This window comes from Psammomys obesus, unplaced genomic scaffold (genome assembly GCF_907164565.1).
Source record: "Psammomys obesus unplaced genomic scaffold, mPsaObe1.curated_primary_1811, whole genome shotgun sequence".
Taxonomy (NCBI): Eukaryota; Metazoa; Chordata; class Mammalia; order Rodentia; family Muridae; genus Psammomys; species Psammomys obesus.
In genome coordinates, this window is record NW_026596466.1 from 5,689,639 (window position 1) to 5,710,463 (window position 20,825).

At 53.0% G+C, this 20,825-nt stretch overlaps 1 protein-coding gene across 1 annotated transcript in view; it reads right to left on the reverse strand.

Annotated features, from left to right (window-relative positions):
- Window positions 1-20,825, reverse strand: part of Fam20c (FAM20C golgi associated secretory pathway kinase) — a 51,287-nt gene that overhangs the window by 21,005 nt on the left and 9,457 nt on the right. Inside the window, exon 3 of the mRNA XM_055598599.1 lies at window positions 19,176-19,254. Coding sequence (XP_055454574.1) covers window positions 19,176-19,254 — 79 coding nt within the window. The remainder of the gene's footprint in view (window positions 1-19,175; window positions 19,255-20,825) is intronic.

Consider the following 20,825-nt stretch of genomic DNA (forward strand, 5'->3'; position numbering starts at 1 on the left):
CCTGGGCAGAGCACAGATTTGGTGAACCCAGGCACACAAGTCCTATGAGCAATCAGGTATGGCGGGCAGGTGCAAGGGTGGGCCTTCACTTTCAGGAGGGAAAGATGTTATCAGACAGGCAGCTGGCTGGGTACCCAGAACAAGGAACTGCCTGGCCCAGGGGAAGGACAGGGCCACCAGGATATGTGCTTCCTGGAACAGGAGGGGTCTTTAACTGGGCTGGGACCTATGACCCAGGTTGGCCCTGTAGGTTAGGTCCAGCCAGGTGGCCTCACTGTGGTTGGGCAGGCTGCCACCAGCCGGAGCGACACAGCCATCTCAGCAGGTGGGAGGTATGATCACCCAACAGGCTCAGCACGGGCAGCCTGCTGTGCTTTGTGTGTATGTGTGTGTGTGTGGGGGGGGGGTTAGGGGGATAAGCAAGGCTTTAAGTTCACAGCAGAAAGTGAAAATAAATGAGTAGCTAGCCAGGCATGGTGGTGCGCCCCTGTAACCCAGCACTCAGGAAGTAGACAGAAAAGATGGCCATAAGTTCCTGGCTTTCCTAAGGAGTTCCTGGTCAGGTAAGGGCTACAGAGAAAGCAAAATCTACACACACACACACACACACACACACACACACACACACACACACACACGGAATGAAAGAATTCTCCACCAGGACTCATCTGGGAGGGACTTTGTGTGTGGTCATCACGGCCCACGTATGTGCCCCAGGACTGTGGATGACAGCACAGTGGAGTGGCAGCTCCTCCTTTATAGAAGGAGCTGAAGTTGCGGGACCATGTGCTTATGAGCATGGATGTTCACAGCTTGTGCTGAGGATTTGTGACACTGTTACAACCCTTCAGGAACCTCTGAGATGTGGGCGCCCCATGAGCCATTTTCAATGCACTGCAGTGGACACTGGCAGTGCGCCTCAGGGGGATGCAAGACAAGATTCGTGGTCCCTGTGCCCTGGCAGCATGGTCGGGCCCCACAGCCTCACAGTAGTAGGTGGGCTGGGCTGTCTGTACCCTCTACGTCCTCATATGGGCTCTGCACTAACAGCTCGGAGTAGGAAGGGCCTGTGGGAGACTTTTGGACACTTGCCTTTTGGTCTGTGTAGGTCACTGTGAGGGGGTACCAGCAAGGATCTGGAGGAGCCACGAGGCATTGTGACAGTCCCCCCAGACTAGAGCCACCCCCAGCTGCAGCCAAGACCAGTGGAGACCCAAGGACCGAGCAGTTAGTGGCACAGTTGTCCTAACAAGATCTGTTAGTCACAGGGACCCCCATCCCCCCACACCCCTTGACCTCTGAGATCAAAATCAGCCCCAGATGGCCACACCTGGCCTGCAAGAAGTTGCAGGTCTGGCTTTTAACACCCCAGATGGGGTTGGGGAGGGTCATGAACCATGCTCCGTGGGGGTGGCTTCAAGGAGGGTAGCCTGCACTATGATGACCTTGGATTAAAAAGAGAGGAAACCCAGGAAATGCCAAGCAAGGTGTGCAAAAGGCCTACCATGGTGATGCTTAAAGATCCCACAGCTCCTACTTCGAGGGCCACAGCGGTCCCCAGTGGCCACTAGAAAGTCAGGCATCGGCAGATGAGCGACTGCTTACAGCCTCTTTACCTTGCCCCTGAGGCTGAAAACACCTAAAACCCTGTTAGAACAACTTCTCTAAGCTTTAATGAAAACACAGTAAGTGTTAATTGTGCTTATTCAGAGTAAACTGAGAATGAGCCCTGTGCAAGCACAGGGCTGCACAATGATCCCGCAGCGACCCACATTAGAACCTCCATGGGTCCGAGACACGGCTCCTCAGAGGGAGAAGGAACTCAGCACACACTACTCGGAACTTGACAGCATTTTCCTTATGGTATAGCTAAGGAAACCAAGACATAGTGAGGAAATAACCTTCTCCAGGTTGGGAAGAAGTGGGGCCAAATTTTGTAGCTGAATCGGCTGACACCCCAAGTCCTGGCACTGAGCCACAACGCTGCACTGTCTACAGACCCAGTCTGGGCCCAGGGCTGGTTGCCCATGCTGGGGCCAGCTGAGGCAGCAGTGATGCCTTGCTAGAGAACCGGCTGGGACCAGTCTGTCCCTGCCTGGTTACAGTGGCAGCAGGCCTCTGTGGACCTCTCCAATCATTCACAATCCCTGTGTCTATCAGCTTGTTGATAACTGTGAACAAGCACAGAGCAACTTATAGGTGTTGTGCGTGGTCCTTGGGACCCCGAGCATCCTGCCTCATCTGCTCGAGGCAGCTTTGGGAGCCCCTTCAACAGAGGAGGGAATCTGGAGCTCAGAGAAGGTGGCACAGGACTCTAGCTGGGAAGCTGCGAGGCAGAGAGGCTGTCAGCACAGCCGCCAACCCGCACCCTGTCCACCTGAGGCCTCCGGGGCCAGCCTGATGATTCGCTGTTGATTTAAACTAAAAGAAACTATCCTGTCTGGATGACAGAGGCGTCCAGGTTCAAGGCTGGGCAGGGCAGCTCCGTCCAGAGGAGGCAGCTGGCTGTCGGCACGTGGCCTCATCACTCTCCATCCCTGCTTCTGTCTTCCGGGGGCTTCTCTTCTGTGTCCAGCACCTCATTTCCCTCTCAGCTCCCATGCATAAGAAGATGTGAATGTAAGAGGATGCTGGAAAACCGGGGCACCCATCTCACCCCCCAATTCATACTTATTCACATCTTCAAGGACTGCTGCAGAATGAGGGCACAGGGCTGGGGGTGGGCTGATGCGTTAGGAAAGTAAAGTGCTTCCTTTGAGAGTATCAAGACCCGAGTTTGATCCCCCACAAAACCCATGTGAAAACGACTCGATGGTCAGCCAATCTAGGCTAACTGGTGAGTCCCAGATCAGTGAAGAGACCTCATCTCAAAAGATGAGGATGGCTCTTGAGGCCTACACACACACACACACACACACACACACACACACACACACGCACACACACACGCACATACTCACCCTCACCCTCACCCTCACCCAAATAAAAAGAGGTTCCTGGGCTTAGGAGCTAGTGACTTGGGGCATTCCCTACCCTGGGGCTGATGCTAAGGACACAAAATCTCAAGGAAGACAAAAGCACCCCCTTTCCTGCTAAGTGCACAGTGGGTCCCTGACTCACCAAAGGAAGGCGTGGAGGCAGAAACCAGCCTTTCTGCCTCCAGTAATCTTCCTGTCACTCACACAGCAGAAAACAGCCCCCCTTGTCATTAGGGAGATATATTAAGCTATTTAATACCAGGCTTTCTGAAAGTGAATGTCTTCTGGAAAGGTGAGGGGGCTTCTCCTTGGCAGAAGCTCCCTGTGACCTTCAGTCCTGGCGCGTATAGAGATGCTTCCTGCCAAATCTGGCATTTCTCATTTCAGCCTCATGGGTGCCATTGTGCACTGGTCTTGTTTGAAGTCTCAGGCACTGTGCTTGCCCATCAGGCTCTCGGGTGGAACACAGACGGGTCATGTCTAAGCTGTAGTGAACCACGCCTGCAGGCAGGAGTGGTACCTGTGGGCCTGGACAGGTGGCTGTTCTTTGCTGGTCTTCCTACAGGCTGTGGGTTAGAGACAGAGGCAGAGAGTCCCAGGGGAGGGGGTGGAGGAGAGGAAGTGATATGTCACAGCTTTTTGTGCATGGGTAGGAACACGTGCCAAGAGTCACTGTGAGTAGGTAAAGTTCTCACTGTGGGGGAGTGGGAGTGTGTGACTCTGTGTGCCCCACTCTTGAAATCAGCCAGGTCCTGGTATGTCAGGAGTGGGGAGGAGGGGTCCTTTGGTAAGATAACTCCTGCTGTCTGCCGCTGGAGGATCCTTGAAGGCCATGGGCAGCCTGCCTGTGTGCCTACATTGCTGCTTGCCGAGATGGCCTGCAGGCCCTCAGACCTCCCAGTCTCCAGTGAAGCTCCAAGGCCAAGATAGGTGAGCTTTCCCAGGTGCGGCACCTTCAAGTAGCCTGGGCTTGGCCAGCTTGAGGCCATCCCGTGCCAGCACGTGCTAGCAGTACTAATGCTAGATGGCAGCCCTTTAGCCGGACACCACTATGGAGGGTCATTGAGGCTGGGGGTGGGGGCGTTGCACCAGGGCTTCTCAAGAACTGCAGCCCCTCAGAGGGGGCCCCACTACCTTTCCTTACCCACAGGTATGCGGTGTGCACTCAAGCCAGACTCCATGCCCACTGAGTCACAGCTGTCATGCGCCCAGTCTCCTAGACAGCTGAGGGGTGTCTAAATAGGCAGGGGGACCTGAGTTCAGTGCTAAAAATTGCCACAATGCAGGGTCCCAATGACTCCAAGAAGATTCCTGGCTCCCAAAGACCCAGGATGATTTCTGGGTATCTATGGAGAATCTGTTCTTCAGAGCCCAGGGGTCCAGAGTCACCATGACACATCTGTCCTGCTGTTTAATTATGGTGCTGGGGGTTGTGGGCTTCATACATGTTAGGCAGAGGTGCTCTACCACTGAGCCACACCCCAGCCCCTCACTGGGGGATTCTACCACTGAGCCACACCCTAGCCCCTCACTGGGGGATTCTAGGCAGGTGTTCTACCCCTGAGCCGCAGCCCAGCCCCTCATTGGGGGATTCTACCACTAAGACACACCCCTAGCTTTCTTTTCACTTTTAAATTTTGAGACCAGGTACCCAAATAAATAGAATCAAATAAAATGGCCCAGAGTGGACTTGTCTGAGGTAAGAGGTCTCCCATGATTTCAGAACTGCCGTTAAGCTCAGAGAACAACTAAGTAGAATGAAATGGGGCTTTCTAGCTCCCTCATCGATGTAGCTTGTCAATTTATTTAACGGTAATAAAAAAAGAGAGAGATGGCAGTAATGACGAAGCCGGGGATTAAATATTTAGCACAAGTTGCTGCAATCATCTTGTTTCCCCTCCAAGGAGCCCTTGATGTTGAGAAAATATCAATAGGAGAAATAAACTGAGACTAGAGCCCGGAGCTCACAGTTCCAACCATTCTCTGGCTTAAGGAAGGTCTTAAATCTAGATTTCCTTTGGGGGCTATTTAAAAAACAACAACAACAACAACAAAACAAAACAGAAAACTGAGAACGAGAAGATCTAACCAAACTGCGTTCGGATGAAACCTCCTGACCTTCATTTTCTTCCCCTGGAACGGACAAGGAAAATGAAGATGCTATTTCCTCCCATCTTTTTATTCTTCTGGCCCCACCTTGGCACTTTGGGCTCCCTATCAACTGTCACAGAAGAAAGAGAGAGAGAGAGAGAGAGAGAGAGAGAGAGAGAGAGAGATGACACTTTTTGTGTGGCTGTTTCGAAAAATTTTGGAGGAAATGACTTGCTTGAATCTTTCAAAAGTGGGGGTCACCTTCCTGGAGCACCAGGAGAAGCCCCAGCAGGGATGGTGCCAAGGTCCCAGGAGGTCTCTAAGATGCGAGAGCTCAGCAGGTGCAGCCTGTGGCTTTGCTCTGAGCTGGCTCTGCTGGGTTTTGTAACTCATTCTTGTCCCTGCCTTTTCCCAGCATTGCTATACAATTTGTTAATAATCCCTTTTTGTCGAATTAAGTAAATAGCTTTCCAGCTGTTGAGTGAGAACAGGAGAGGGCTAACTGCTGGGGTCAGCCTCAGGCAATGACATTTTGGCCATCTGGGAACCTTTGGGTGCCAGGGGTGCTAATGGGACCTTAGCAGTGAGAGGACCATATCTCAAGCATTAAGATAGGAGGAGGGTTGCTTTGTGGCCCTGGATTCAGTCCCTGGTACCAAAACCAAAGCAAACCAACCAATGAACCAATGAACCAACCAAAAACCCAGAAGAGTGGTATTGCAGCATGTAATCCCAGGCCTTACGAGGTCAAGGCCGGACATCACGGGTTCAATTCCACCCGTAGCTACATAGCGAGTTTGAGAGCAACCTGACATGAGACTTGTCTCCAAAGAAGGAAGGAAAACGAGTGCTAGGAACAGTCTCAAGACCTGTGACAACTAGTGGGATGATATAGGGAGAGGTGCACAGGGAGACCCAGGCTGCAGGTGGAGAGGGAGCATTTCCTTCCTTGGCTCAGGGTCCTCGTCTGCCAATACATGAGGACATCATGGCTCTTGTGGGGTTGCCTGAGACCTCTTCACTGAGCTGAAGTCAGCACGGGTCCCTGCCCACTAGAATTCTGGGCCCCCAGAATGAGTAGTTGCTGGCCAGTCTTTTCCAGCGGCTCAGAGAGGGATAGAGATGGTAGCTGTGTCCTGCACAGTTGGACATTGGGGTCCCTTAGACAGCAAGAGAAAAGCTACAAGGGTTCTGGCTGAACAAAGCAGCAATGGCAAGGGAGACTCTTCTCCAGAGGGACCCACACGGCTCCACCCCTGCCTGTCAGAGAGATCAGCTGCAGATGTCACAGACCTCATTAAAGTCCTCTTGTTCTGCTGACAATGGAACTCAGGAGCCAGCAGCTGTTAGAGAAGCCAGGCAGGCTAGGAGCTGAGGCTACATGCAGGCCCTGCACCCAAGCTCAGCTGAGGACAGGTTCCCTGTGGGGAACAGCATCCAGGCCTCTGAGGCCCGGCACCCCTGCTGTGGATCCTCTCCTTCCTGTCTAGGCTGGCTTTGTCAGGACTACTGCTTGCTTGCTTTTCAGATTAATACAGGTCATGTTCTTATGTCCACAAGCATAATCCTCAGATCTGGAAACGACCCAGTTGTCTACACCTGAGCCAGTGTGAGTGTATTGGCAGGTTTTGTGTGTCAACTTGACACAGCTTGAGTCATCAAGAGCGGAAGGAGTCTCAGTTGAGGAAACGCCTCCATGAGATCCATTTGTAAGGCACTTTCTCAATTAGTGATCAATAGAGGAGAGCCCAGCCCATGTGGTGGTGCTCCTGGGTTCTGTAAGAAAGCAGGCTGAGCAAGCCATGGGGAGCAAGCCAGTAGGCAGCACCCTCCATGGCCTCTGCATCAGCTCCTGCTCCAGGTTCCTGCCCTGCTTGAGTTCCTGTCCTGACTTCTTCCAGTGATGGACTATGGATCTGGAAGTGTAAGCTGAATAAACCCTTTCCTCTCCAGCTTGATTTTTGGTCCTGGCATTTCACAGCAGCAATAGAAACCCTAACTAACACAGTGATACTACCCAAGGCAGGAATGGCAAACTCAGGGCTCCAAAAAGGGTAGCAGTTGGGAATGGCCTCGGGACACCAACAGCCCCTTCTGCAGAGCTACTGCTGGGATGCGTCCACCCCAACAGTATCTGCTCCACAAGTCCAAGTCTCAGCTGCCACCCTGTAGTTACTCCTTTGGCCCCGGACCACATGTGTGCACATGCTTACACGCACACAGGCACATGCAACACACAAACACACACACCATCAGACAGGAACAATGCAATACACACCTCCATGCAGCAGCTTACAGAAGAAACACCATACATACAAGCACACACATGTAAGAAACAGGGGCACCTACAATACATACCCATACACAGAACCACATACGTGCAATACACACATGAGCTTGTATATGTAAAGCATACCCACACATATAAGAGCACACATAAAATACATATACACACATGTGCAATACATAACTATACAAGAACATGTGCATGATATATGCAAACACATGAACATGCATGGAATATATATGCAGGAACAGGAGCACATATATGTATATACACACACACACACAGCTGCACACACTCACTGAGCCTGTTTCCCACATGCTGTGTACCTCACACTGGGTGTTTCTCCTGTCTCAACCTCACTGGGCCTCCCCCTCTGCCTTGCTTGGGCCTGGGCCCAGGGTCTTCAAGCCTTCAGCAAACACCAGTGGTAACCTCCTCAGCACCGCCCAAGCCCTTGGGGGTGCAGAACTTTTCCATCAGCAGTCTGCTCCCTGAAACACTGAGAAATCAGACCGCAGGCCTCAGCGAGAGGCTCTCCAGATGTCCAGAGGTGCCGGGCTGCTCTAAACCTGGTTCCTGCCATCTTCCCGCCAGTGCCCTGGCAGGGCCCACCCCACGGCTCACGGCACGCTCTCAGTCCCTGCCCCTGACCAGCTGCCCATGCTTGGCTGAGGGACTCTCTAAACAGCAGATCATATCACAGCACAATTGCAGCCCAGCTTACATTCTTCTGGCTCGGAAGGCTTGAGCGGCCTCCAGGCCCGTTTCCATTGTTAAGCCCTCCACTGCTCCCGATGCTCACACCTCTGCTACCTCTCTCCAGGGCTTCCTGTGTCCAGTTCCTCACGCAGGGCCACTGAAATGCCCACCTGGTCCCCACTCCTGGCAGAAAGGCAGCTCTTGGCTCTTTGCCTCTGATGCCATGGTGGACCACCTACTGCTCTTGCTGCCTAGTATAGCCTCGGAGCATCAGAGAACAGAGTTCCACAGTCCATGCCCTCATCAGATGCCATTCAGAAGGTGATGTAGGCAGCTTTCAAAGCCTCCTGTGCCATCACAGGTCCTGCCTGTGGCCTGTGACCAGTCTCTACCTCTGACCCTGTTTTGAGGTGCTCTCCTAAGAATCTCTCTTTCCGCTCATGACTTTGTTGCCCTGAATCCTCACAAACACCACCAGCAGTTCTAGAACACTGGTTCTCAACCTGTGGATCACTGACCCCTTTGGGGGTTGAATGACCCTTTCACAGGGTGTGGCATATTAGGCACCTCACATATACTTACATTATGATTCGTAACTGTAGCAAAACTACAGTTATGAAGGAGCAATGAGAACATGAGGAACTGGATTAAAGGGTCCCAGCGTTAGGAAGGAGGAGAGCCACTGTTCTAGACTGTGGCCAGTGCAGCAGGCTGCAAAGTGGCTTTGCACATACAGTTCGTAGAGCTGGTGGTAGGGACGCCCTGTCTGTCTCTAGGCCCTCCAGAGTTCTGTGTTCCTCTGCCTGGATGTGTTACCCTGACGATGGGCTCTACTCCCCTCTGCGCTGTTCTGTGCCGACTGTTTCACGGGACGGGAAAGTGTAGGTCTTCCTCACAGTGGTTCAGCAGATACTCAGAGAGAAAGACCAATGTTCGTGGAAGGTGGGGCTGCGGCCGTAAGGAACATGGTTCCCTGAGGACTCTGTCATCCAGGTTTAGAAAGGAGACCTTTCAGACAAGTCCCATGTGCCGAGCCAGCTGCCTTGAACATAATGAGTCACAGAGCAACCCAGATGATATGAGGGGGTTCAGATGGCCCCTTGATGAGAGGGTGAAGGTTTAGGCTCTGACCTGGAGTTCCCACTGAGGAGCACATGGAAGCCTAAGAAAGCCAGGAGGCCAGGCCTCAGCACAGCCAAGGATGGGCACAGGCTGGGAGGCCAGTGTGAGCTGACTAGATATAAAAGCGTCCTTGTCTACCTCTGGTCAGGCCCAGGCCTCTGCTGGCTCCACACCCGTGACCAGGGTTGGGCAATCTGTTTGCTTTGGGAGCCTGGTGAAGGCACAGAGCAGCCAAAGCATGAGCAGGCCAGAAGATCCTTGGAAATCTCTAACCCTGCTCACTGGCTGCAAACTGGAGAGCTCCTGAGCCTTTCTGTGCAAAGAAGTCCTGTTTGTCCTACAGACAGCATTGAGGTTCCCTGCCCGCCCCAGGAACACACTGAGGACCCCTGCCCACCCCAGGAACACAATGAGGACCCTTGCCCACCCCAGGAACACAATGAAGACCCTTGCCTTCACCACAAACATGTCCACATCCCTTCCTGACTTTGGAACTTCTCTGAGGTCTCCTCCTCAGCCCAGGACAACACTAAGGCCTCCTGCCAGGTGTCTCAGCATCTGAAACTCCCTTATTCACCTTCCAGTTTCCTTTTTTCCTTCCTAACGTTGACCAGCCTGGGGCACGGGGTCCTGCCTTTCTTGGAGTGGATGGCTGACTCCAAGCCAGAGCTCTGTGCCTGACATGTTTCTACTGTCTCAGCACCTTTTTTCAGGTTTATTTTTATTATTTTATGTGTATGAGTGTTTTGCTTGCATGTATTTAAGTGCACCATCAATGTGGCTGGTGCCCACAGAGGTCAGAAGAGGGTGTCAGATTCCCTGAGACTGGAGTTACAGATGGTTGTGAGCTGCCATGAGTGTGCTGAATCCTAGGCAAGAGGAGCCAGTTCTGCTGAGCCATCCATCTCCGTAGCCCTGTCTCAGGCATTCTTTACTCCCTTCCTTCCTTCATACATCTGCCCTGCGGGCCAAACGTGAGTAGAACCCATCTGACATGGACAATGTCTCCATCCCACCCTTCCTTCATTCTTCACCTTCTGCCAGCTCTTCCCCAACCCCTTCTTAGTGGTGATCGGGCTTCCTGTCACCAAGAAAAGCTCCCCCCACCCAGAGCTACATCCACTTTCCCCCATGATGTCCAAAGGCAGGTGCTGTGTCTGGCTGTTAGGATGAGACTCTACTGTCCATCTCAGGTGGCTTCTTAATGACCTCAGAGGTTTCTGAGCAAGACATGCCCTGTGCCCTGTGGGTTTCGGCTGCGACAGATGAGTGTAGGTCTCATTCTGTCTCTTGCCACCTCCTACCTCCTGGCCAGTCTGGGGCTGAGCCAGGGCAAGGACTTGATCCGCACAGAAAGCACGCAAGGCCACCCACAATCCTTGACATCTGCCATGAGGACTAGCTAGACTCAGTCTGGGGTGTAAAGCTCCTACTGTGATCTCACCGAGACAGTGAGTCACACTAAGTGTCCAAGGGCCACACTGATGGGCCCAGTATAGACCGTGAGGTGACCAGCATACTGCACAACCCTGAGAGAAGCGCCAGAGGGGCTGAACATGGCAGCACAACCTTAGCACCCAGGAGGCGGATGCAGGAAGATTACTGCAGGTTCATGGCCAACCTGGGCTAAAGAGTGAGTTCCAGGCCAGAATGGGCTAGTGTGGTTTTGCCCTTTCACCTGACAATGTCCAGGCTCAGGCAGCCCTTCTCCCAAGCAGTAGTGCCTTAAGGGCCTGGCACCTAGGCCAGGAAGCCTGGCCTCGTACCCTGGCCTGTGGCCTGCTCTTTGTTTACTTTCACCTGCTCAAGTTTTGTTCTTCTCCATGAAGTACGGTCCATTACAAAATAATACAGGTATGTGGAATTTGGGACGATCAATGAAAACGACATTTGCTAAAGAGCTGGCATTTACATACAGCCTCCCAACTGCCTACAGCTACCCAGCGGGGCACAGCCACTCAAACCACCCAGTCGTATAACCTCACCTAGTCACATAACTTCACCCATTCACACAGCTGTCCAGTCTCCCACAGTCACAGCCCGTGCAATCACACAATTGCACACAGCTGCAAAACCACTCAGCTACACCACTGCCCACAGTCACCCAGCCACCTACGGGCGTCCAAGCGATCTGGCAGTAGTCAATTACCCAGTCTGCACAGTCACCTGGCTGTCCGGGACATCCTAAATCAGACCCTCTCCCTCAGCGCCAGCCCACAGGTACGGACAGCTCTGAAGGTGGTGGGGAACCTCTGGGTTTGGTCAGGAGGCAGGTGGGATGTGCTGTTACCCTGGTCAGAGGCCGAGGCGCTCGCAAGCCTGGGATCACCCTCCACAAGCCACCTGGGCCACTCAAGACGGCTGCTTCCTGAGAGATGCTCAGCAACATGCCGACTCTTCTTCTCAACCCCTTGGGAAATGAAAGCCGATGCAGCCAGGAATTAAACAGATGAAGAACACATTACATGTAGGATGGAGACACTTTCCCCTTGCCTTGCGGAGTGACCTCATTCACGGAGATGAGCCTTCTGGGACAGAACGGTCCCGGACCTTATGCTCCAGCTATGCCCAGCAGTCTGGAAGGATGGGTCACACAGTAGTGCTGAGGCTAGGACTTGACCTAGAGGTGCTCTGTCTTCCAGGAGCTACGTGTCTCCACCTGGATGTCTCAAATAGGTCCCAAATGCCATCAGCCACAAAGCTGGAAGTTTTCTCTTCTTCAATTGCTCCCAGTGAAGGTGTTTTGTTAACTTGTTAGTCTTTGTGAACCTTAGCTGAGGTATTGTTTCCATCAGATTGGCTTTCAGGCATGTCTATGAGGCATCACTTATTGACATAAGAGGGCACAGGGCATCGTGGGCGTTGCTACCCCTGGGCAGGTGGTCCTGAGTTGTATTTAAAAAGCAAGCTGAGCAAGCCACAGGTGTCAATCCAGGGAGCAGTGCTCTTTCATGATCTGATTTTAGCTCCTGTCTCTAGGTTCCTGCTTTGACCTTGACCTCCCTCCATGGCGCACTGTAAGCCTAACAAACCCTTTATTCTCCTGTTGCTTTTGGTCAGTGTTTTATCACAGCAGCAAAGAACCAGACTAGAAGAGTTTCCTCGGTATCCTCCCCCCCCCACATGCCCAGCCTTCATGGTTGTCCTGTTCCCCTTCCTCCCCTCCCATGCTCACTCCCCACAGCCTCCCCACCCTGTACTGAGGCAGGAACTGTGCACCCTGACGGCCTGAATCCTGACCTGAACCAGGCTGCTGCCCAGCCTCTCAGTGCTCACGTCTCTGCTCAGACCCCAGACCTCCCCACTGGACCCCACAGGAATGTGACCCCTGCCTTCCAGTGTGGCGCCACTGTAGCAGGCAGCCCTGAGCATTTGCCAAGAAGCTAGAGGAGGAGGAGCTGAAGTCCAGTATGGACAGCTGTGCCAGCACCTGCCGCCTGTGCTTCAGAGAACACAGCTGGAACCTTGTCGGGACTCAGTCCTGACGGTGTCACACTGTGCACGGACAGGGCTCCTCCCGAGGCCAGGATACATCTGACCTTCATTTGACCTTCGCACTCACCGTGGCCTCCCTGAAGGCTGCTTCCAGCTGAGTGTTCTTGCAAAGCTATCCTTTCCAGCCCTGACCCTCCTTAGGGAAGCCTGCTGGTCCATCTGCCCCACGGGAGTTCTTTCTCCTATACATCCTGCACATGACTACATAAGCAGCAGCCATAGCTGCCCTGGTGGACTGGACACACACTACCTCATCAGCACCCAGGTGACGGACGTTCGGGGTCACAGCCCTGTGGCTTTCTCACGAGCCTGGAGCCTGAGTCACGTCTGAGCCAGGCCCAATCCGGGAGCTCTGGAAGTACCTGCTCATGGATATTTCTGCCATGAGGCAGTCACACTGCATGATGGGCAGCCTCAGGCATGCCTGGAAGGTTCTTTCCCAAGAAACAACTTGATATTTGTACTGTTGGGACTTGCATCTGACCCCACCCTGCTGAGCTCCACTCCTGCAAGAGGCCTCTGGGGCAGCATCCCAGCGTATATCCTAGGCCAACTCCCAAAGGTAAGCTTGGGATGAGCCCACAGGCCTTACCTTACAAGGCTTTGTGGCCAGATGATAAACTGAGTCCCAGAGAGGCCTCATGATTTCCCTAACATGGGCAGACATTGTTTAGTATATTAAAGTTTAAATAGCTCTGCAAAAGCACAAACAAAAGTGATAAATAATTGCATGTGACAGTTAGGGCCTGTGAGGTACTAAAGTCTATCTCAATGAGGTGAGGTACACTCTAAAAACTCAACGGCTATCCTTCAAAAGATACCATCTATGTGATGAGTCATGTAACCTTTTGACTATAGAGACAAATGGCCAGCTGAAAAGACGGCAGGAATGCTGAACTGGTGCCTCTCCAAAGAAGCATACATAGATGAGCAAAAGACCAACAAATGGGAGCCTCTGGCCATCAGGGAAATGCAAGTCAAGCTGCTGGAAAGCTCCACCTCACACTCCTGAGGACAGCTATCATCAAAGCCAGGTGACAGAATGTGCAGGTAGAGCTGGCACTCTGGGCTGTGCAGGTGGGAGAGTGGCGCAGCTACCATGGAAACTAGACAAACAAAGGAGGATGCTGAGATATCCAGCAGCCTTCCAAGTCCCGTGTCTAAAAGACCCAAACATGGGGATGGCCAAGTCAACAAAGCATGAAGACCTGAGCCTGCTGCCCAGAACCATTTGAAAATGTCAGGAGAGATGACTCATGATTGTAGTCTCAGTGCCGGGGAGCTAGAGACACACAGGGCTCGGGCTTTCTGTCCAGCCCACCCAGCTTACTTGGTAAGCTCTAGGTCAGTGGGAGACCCTGTCTCAAAGGAGGGCTGATGGCCTTTCTGAAGACAAGGTTGTCCGCTGGCCAATGTACCATATATGGTGTTACAGAATGGGGTTCTCTAAACAAAAGCAAAACAAAACAACAAAACCATTTTTCCACTGCATAAGTTCTGTCTGCTGCAGCAGACCTTTGTGAGCAGAAGAAGTGGGTCTGGAAGGTCATGGTACCTCAACTGAGACTCCATCTGCTTCTCCCAGACACTTTATGTAGTTCTGCCCTGATTGCATATGACAACTGGGGCCTTCGGGTTGCTGGAGTCTACGGCAGTGTTTCTCAACTTTCCTAGTGCAAACGAGATAACAGTCATCCCGTCGCTACCTCATAACTGCAATTCTGCTTTCCTTATGAACTGTAAAGTAAATATCTGATAGGCGACGCTCGGAGAGGTCAGGACCCACAGGTTGAGAACCACTGGTTTATAGGGTGAGGGAGGTTAACTGAAGTGTGTATGTGTGTGTGTGTGGGGGTGATCCATCTCTGCAGCTATGGATAAACCATCTCCATGCTCGGTGAAGACTTTCAGGTGTGGTAGCCACGGGTTCCCTCATTCATACTCTGTTCCCCAATAATAATAGACTCTGACAAACTGTACTTTGCTTTCAAGTCAAAAGAACATATATATATATATATATATATATATATATATATATATATATATATACACACACACACACATTGTTGACCTCTGTGTCCCTGGGAAAAGTATTCTCGCAACACACATGCACCATACACAAATGAACCCCCAAATATGTCCGTGTGACCACATGGAAAAGTTCAAAGCAGCATTATTCATTACAGACTCTGAGAACAATCCAGGCCCATGAGCAGATGGATAGCACAAACAGGGCGTGGTCCTTCCACAGAGTGGAGTATTACTCATCAATAAAAAGGAAGGGAGCATTCCCGCGTGTTCCAGCACGGATGAACTCGGAAGGGACCACAGCACTGTAAAGCTGACACAAAGCCCCATAGGCTGCCTCGTGATCCCAGGCCCAGGAAAACCCAGAATAAGCAAATCCACACAGCAAGACAAGAGATTAGTGGTTGTCGGGTGCTAGGGGAGGGCTGGGAAGAGCCGGCTGGATTTTAAGGAGCTTCCTCTCAGAACAATGAACCCAGTGGTGAGGGAGGCACTAGTCAGTCAGTACCAGAAGCTACAGGACTCAATGAGTGGGTTGGAAGGCGTGGCGTGCGTGGTATCAGCAAAGCCACTTTTTCTTTTTACTAACAAAAACAAAAAGCTTAAATACTTCAAAACATAGGTTCTCAACCTGTGGGTCAAGACCCCCTTGGGAACCTTTAACAGGGGTCACCCAAGACCATCAGAAAGCACAGATATTTACATTACAATTCATTACAGTAGCAAGTTTACAGTTATGAAGTAGCAATGGTAATAATTTTATGGCTGGGGAATCACCACAACACGAGGAACTGTATTAAAGGGTCTCAGCATTAGGAAGGTTGAGAACCACCCCCAAGAGCTCACAGGCTGCACTGCTGGTTGTGTGTCTCTCCTCCCTCTTCCCTCTTCCTCCTCGTCCCTCCCTTCCTCCTCCTCTTCCTTCTTCCTCCTCTTCCCTCCTCCTCTCCCCTGACCTCATCTCCCCCCTCCTCCAACAAAGACTCACTCTGTATCCCAGACTAGCCTCAAACCTCATGGTGACCCTGCTGCTTCAGCTTTCAAAGTACTGGGACCACAGCTGTGACGCCCTACGCCTGCAGGATATGTGCTGTTAGGGTCTACTAAAATACACGACTACTAACACTGAGTGGCAGTGAGTCGTGGGCATCCCCCTGCCTCCACCTCTCCAGTGCCGGTGTTACAAGCATACACCACCACACCTGGCTTTTTCCCATGGGTTCTACACACCCGGCTTAGGTACCCTTGGGCAGCGAGCAGCGAGCGCCTCACCGACTGAGCTATCGCCTCATTCTCTATCATGGGTTTTGGCTTTTGAAGGCCACTGTCAAGAACCACAACTGTATCATTCCCCAGCTTCAGAGGAGCAAGGACACAGCAGCAGCAGCGCCAGGTCCTGGGCCCTGCCCAAGGTCATCAGCATCATCAGCTGGCAAGGGGACTGGGGTCAATGAGGCTCGGGTGTCCAGAAACGTCTGGACCTGGTCCATGGAGGAAGAGCAGGATGACCCAGACAGACAGTGTGGGAAGTTTTCAGCAAACTGTGCCACCTGCTGGCATGAGGACCCCACCCACACTCCTCACGCCCACTTAGAAGAGAAAGCCCAGGCTGGCCCTCAGGCTCTGTCTCTGCCAGCCTTAAACACATCCTTTTCGTCTCTGAGCCTCAGTTTCCTCAACCTGTTCTCCCAGCGACATCCTGACCACTGAGTGGGCCTCCTTCTCATGCTCTGGGCCCACTCCACCCCTCAACACTCCAGGTTCCTTGTTTGCATGTAGTTATGAACAGCCTGCCTCTGGACTCCATTTCGTGAAGAAGCAAAACATAAACACGCTGAGTGCAGAGCCCTGCTCTTCTCTGAGAGCCCATGAGACAGGCTGTTCGAGTGCCTGGCAATGGCTGTGGTGGCAGCTGTCCACAGCTGGACATACCTTCCTCTCCAGCCTCTCACACAGACAGGGCAAGCACCCGAACCCAGAACCCCCCCCCCCCCCTCCGCTCATGTGGACATCTGGATCCCCAGGACTTGCTGTCCTGAAACCCTGGGCCTTCGGGACGCCTCTCTGGACAGCTCTGGATGTGTCTGTAAACCTCTGCCACGCTTGAAGATACACTTCTCAGATGAGAAGCTCAAACCCGCCTCCCGGAGCCCACCCCCTCGGAACTCGGCTGAAAGGGCGATGTACACGTTGCCATTCTCACTTACTGTCCCCAGATCCTGGCCAGCAGCAGGCTGCCCTGATCCATTTGCCACCTGGCCTGGCCCTGGCCTCTACACGGGCAGGTTCTCACAGGACAGCCCTTGTGAAAACCAGAGGCCTTAAAATACCAGCCTCAGTGAAGCGTTGAGAATGTGGCTCCTTTGGTAGAGCTTGTTTGGTGTGCAACACCCTGGGTTCCTTCCACCTTCAGTACAGCATAAATAGGGTGTGGTGGCACATGCCTGTAATCCCAGAACTACGGTTGTGGAGACGGGAGCGGATAAGAAACAGTTCAGGATTATCCTCAGCTACAGAGCACGTGTGAGGCCTGGCTGAGCCCATGAAACTACCCAAAGGCGAGTGAGAGAGGGAGGGAAGAGGGAGAAGGGAGGGAGGTGGAAGAGGGGAAAGGGAGGGAGGAGGGGGAGGGAAGAGGGGGGAAAGGGTGGAGGAGAGGGAAGAGAGAAGGAGGGTGGAAGGTGGAGGTTAGAAGGGAGGAGGAGGGAGGGAGGAAGAAAGCCTCCTTTAAGCAACACTTGGAGTACACATCTGTAATGCCAGCCCTCTGAGATGCCAGAGGTTGGGAGGGGTGCTGTGATACAGTGAGATTCTGTGCCAACTAAAGCCTCCTTGAGAAACCACATGAAGCTGTGCCCTTCTCCCAGGCATCTGGCCCTCCAGGACATCCTGGGATGACCACACAGGCTACATGCTACGCAGAGACCTTCCACCGGCTCCTGAGGGCCAGCTCAAGGCTCTTCTCATGCCAAGCTGACACCACTCCCTGCACAGGACTGATGCCCGTGGGATAGAGAAAACTCCACTTTCATTCGTGAAGAGGAAAAGAAACGCTGCTCTCGCAGCCAAGCAACCTCATGGGGCCCGTGGCCACTCCACCCCGCAGGCCATCGCCCAGGCCTCATGGTCTCCTGGTTTAAGCCCCATGACCAGGTTTTCCTTTGCCTGTGGGAGTGGGTGGTGCTCAGGTCTGGGCTCCTGCATATGAAGGAGGCTGACTGTCCTCTCTGGGAAGTCAGGGAGGACCCCGGCACCCCCACACCCTGAGCCCATCCCTGTCTGCCTGAGGACACAGGACAACCAGGAAACAGCAAGATGCTTTCCCTGCTTCTGAAGCACTTACTGGCATTCTTTTTAAAAGCTGAGGATTAAACAGGAGGGAAAGCCAGATCTGTAGAAAAACCAGGGCAGAGAGCTGAAATCTGGTCAACCAGCACACAGCTGGGCTGCCCCCGGGGAACCACACTGTGCAGCCGGCTGCGCTGCAGCCTCACTCCCTCAGCCTGCACGTCCTCCTTGGCCCTTGTGTCTGCAAACCATGCTTTAAGCAGCTCGTCTGCCGAAAACACGAAAAAGCTTGGGCGGAGCAGGGTAGGCAGCCTATGGCGATGAGACACGTGCTCTAGAATCTTCTGAGGGGTCAAGAGCTACACAGCACTCCCACACCGGCACTGGTGATGGGATTTCTACCTCTTCTGTGACAGGCTGTGGGGTACAGAGCCGACTCTGGTACTGCCTTGTGTTAGAGCCAAGTTGTGCTCGAGTGTGTGTGTGTGTGTGTGTGTGTGTGTGCGTGCGCGTGTGTGAGTGCGTTCGTGAGTGCATACTCTACGCCTTAGTTTTTGAGACAGGGTCTATCAATCAACCAGGAGCTCAGCAATTCAGTTAGACTGACTGGCTAGCGAGTGCCAGGCACCCTCCTGTCTCTGCCACTCCAGCGCTGGCTTCCAGGTGTGCAATGCCACGCCTGGCTTTTCACGGGGGCCACAGACTTGGGGCTCATGCTCTCGTGGTAAGCATTTTACCGATCAAGCCATCTCTCCAGTTCCCTGGATGCAGTTTTTACAGTGCACAGGCTCAACGCCGCTCCCGTAGTCCCACGGCCACGCAGCCTGGGCAGCGGGCTAAGCGGGAAACAGGCCATACCACCTGCAGAGCCCTGCCCAGCAGCAGCAGCCTGGTGGCCTTCCCACAGCCTCTTAGAAAGCGCAGTCTCCTCTGCAGGCCTCTTACCTGAGCACATTGTCGGCTTCTCACTGAATGCCAGCGTTCACCCTCACAGAACAAGACAGACCACCGCCAGGTGAGTAATGGTGGTAGAAGGCTCGGGGGAGACAAGCAGGGTGCAGACAGCCTGGATGCTCACTCAGCCACCGCTGCAGTTTCCCTGCAGATGAGTAACGCCTTCCCCGCCTGGCCTGTAGGCCTGCACACTGCAGCCCAGCCTCGCGTCCACCCTAGCGTCAGGCACTTACTTCATGGGTTTGAACAGCGCCTGCCCGTAATTCTGGAAGGTCATGATGAGCTTCAGCTGCGTGCCCCCCGACTTCATGGCTGCAGGAGGGAGGGAAGAACAAACAAGTGATAAGGGGCTGCCTCAGGCCCCGGATGCCCCCAGACAGCAAGGCTTGAGCCACCAGCCAGCTGGGTCTTCCCCACCGTGCCTGAGAAGTTGGGGCTTTCAGCCATGACACGCCCCAGCTAGCTGGAACCCCTCCTGATAGAGCAGTCGGGTCTGAGCCAACTCCACAGTGTGAACCCACAAGGGGCCCAAGGGATGGGCAGGGCAACTGCCTGCCAGTTCAGCAGTGCAGCCACTCACACGCACACCTCCACGCCAACATACTCCACAAATACACCTACACACACCCAGGCCGTCGCAAGCACATCCAGACCCAAATACACCCTTACTTCTACATGAATACCACCCCACGCGCACACACACAAACATCTATACACACAGAACATTGTTTGAAGGTTTGGCGGAGCTGGGCATGCTGGCACACATCTTTAATCTGAGTACTCGGGAGGTGGAGGCAGGTGGCTCTCTGTGAGTTCCAGGCCAGCCTGGTCTGCATGGTAAGTTCCAGGCTAGCCAGGGTTTAAGACCTTGCCTCAAAAAACAAAGTTCAGTGGAAGAATGACCAAGACGGTTCATTTCTGATCTTCTGCTTAGCTTCCCTAGGCTGAGCATCCTGGAAGGAATCTTTGCTTTTCTAGCCGCAATTTCCCCTTCTGTAAAATGGAGCCCCAGATGCTACTTTATCCTTGTGTTGATATTTCCTCCTGGCTGGGTAGAGTTGCACATGCCTTTACTCCCAGCACTTGGGAAGCTGAGGCAGAGGCAGAGTCAGGTGGACTCTCTATGAGTTCAAGGCCAGCCTGGTCTACAAAGGGAGTCCAGGACGGCCAAGGCTACACACAGAAACCCTGTCTCAAAAAACAAAACACAACAACAAACCAAACAAAAAGATACAGTAAGTAAAGAAAACTTACAAGGCTTAGGAAGTTCCTGAAACTTCCAAGAATCACAATTCCTCCTCCTCCTTGTATAAGCCGTAATAGTTGATGGGGCAAGGAGACCCTGCCACAGGCCAAGCTGCCTGTGGGTCATTCATGCTCATGAAAGCTACAGGGATACAGCTTTCATGAATGGGTCTCATTCATACTGGGGTATCCTTCCCTGTGGCACAGCTGCCTGTGGGTCATTCATGCTCTCGAAAGTAACCCCAAACACATTTATTGGTTCACCAAGCTAGACTTAACCTGACATTGGTGCTCTGTATAGGGAGAGTAGCATCCTCCCCCCCCCCCACATCCTCTCAGAGAAAGTCATATAAGACTTCTTCTCAAGGTTGTGGAGAGAATCGGGCTCAGAGAACAGAAGTGGCCTGGGCTCACCTACACATAGGGACAGTTGACCTGCTGGGACTAGCAGTGGCCTTCCTGGACCTAGAGCTTGTCCAGCCATCCACCTGGCTGCTTGCTGTGCATGATGGGCTGCGTCAGGACTTAAGGCTGATTTGAGGATCGGCCAGTGGCTGCCATGAGACTCTGCCCTCCAGGGCTGGTGGCTGTAGTAACCCTGGAGGATGTGTGTGACCGCCACCCTCTGCCTTCCTTCT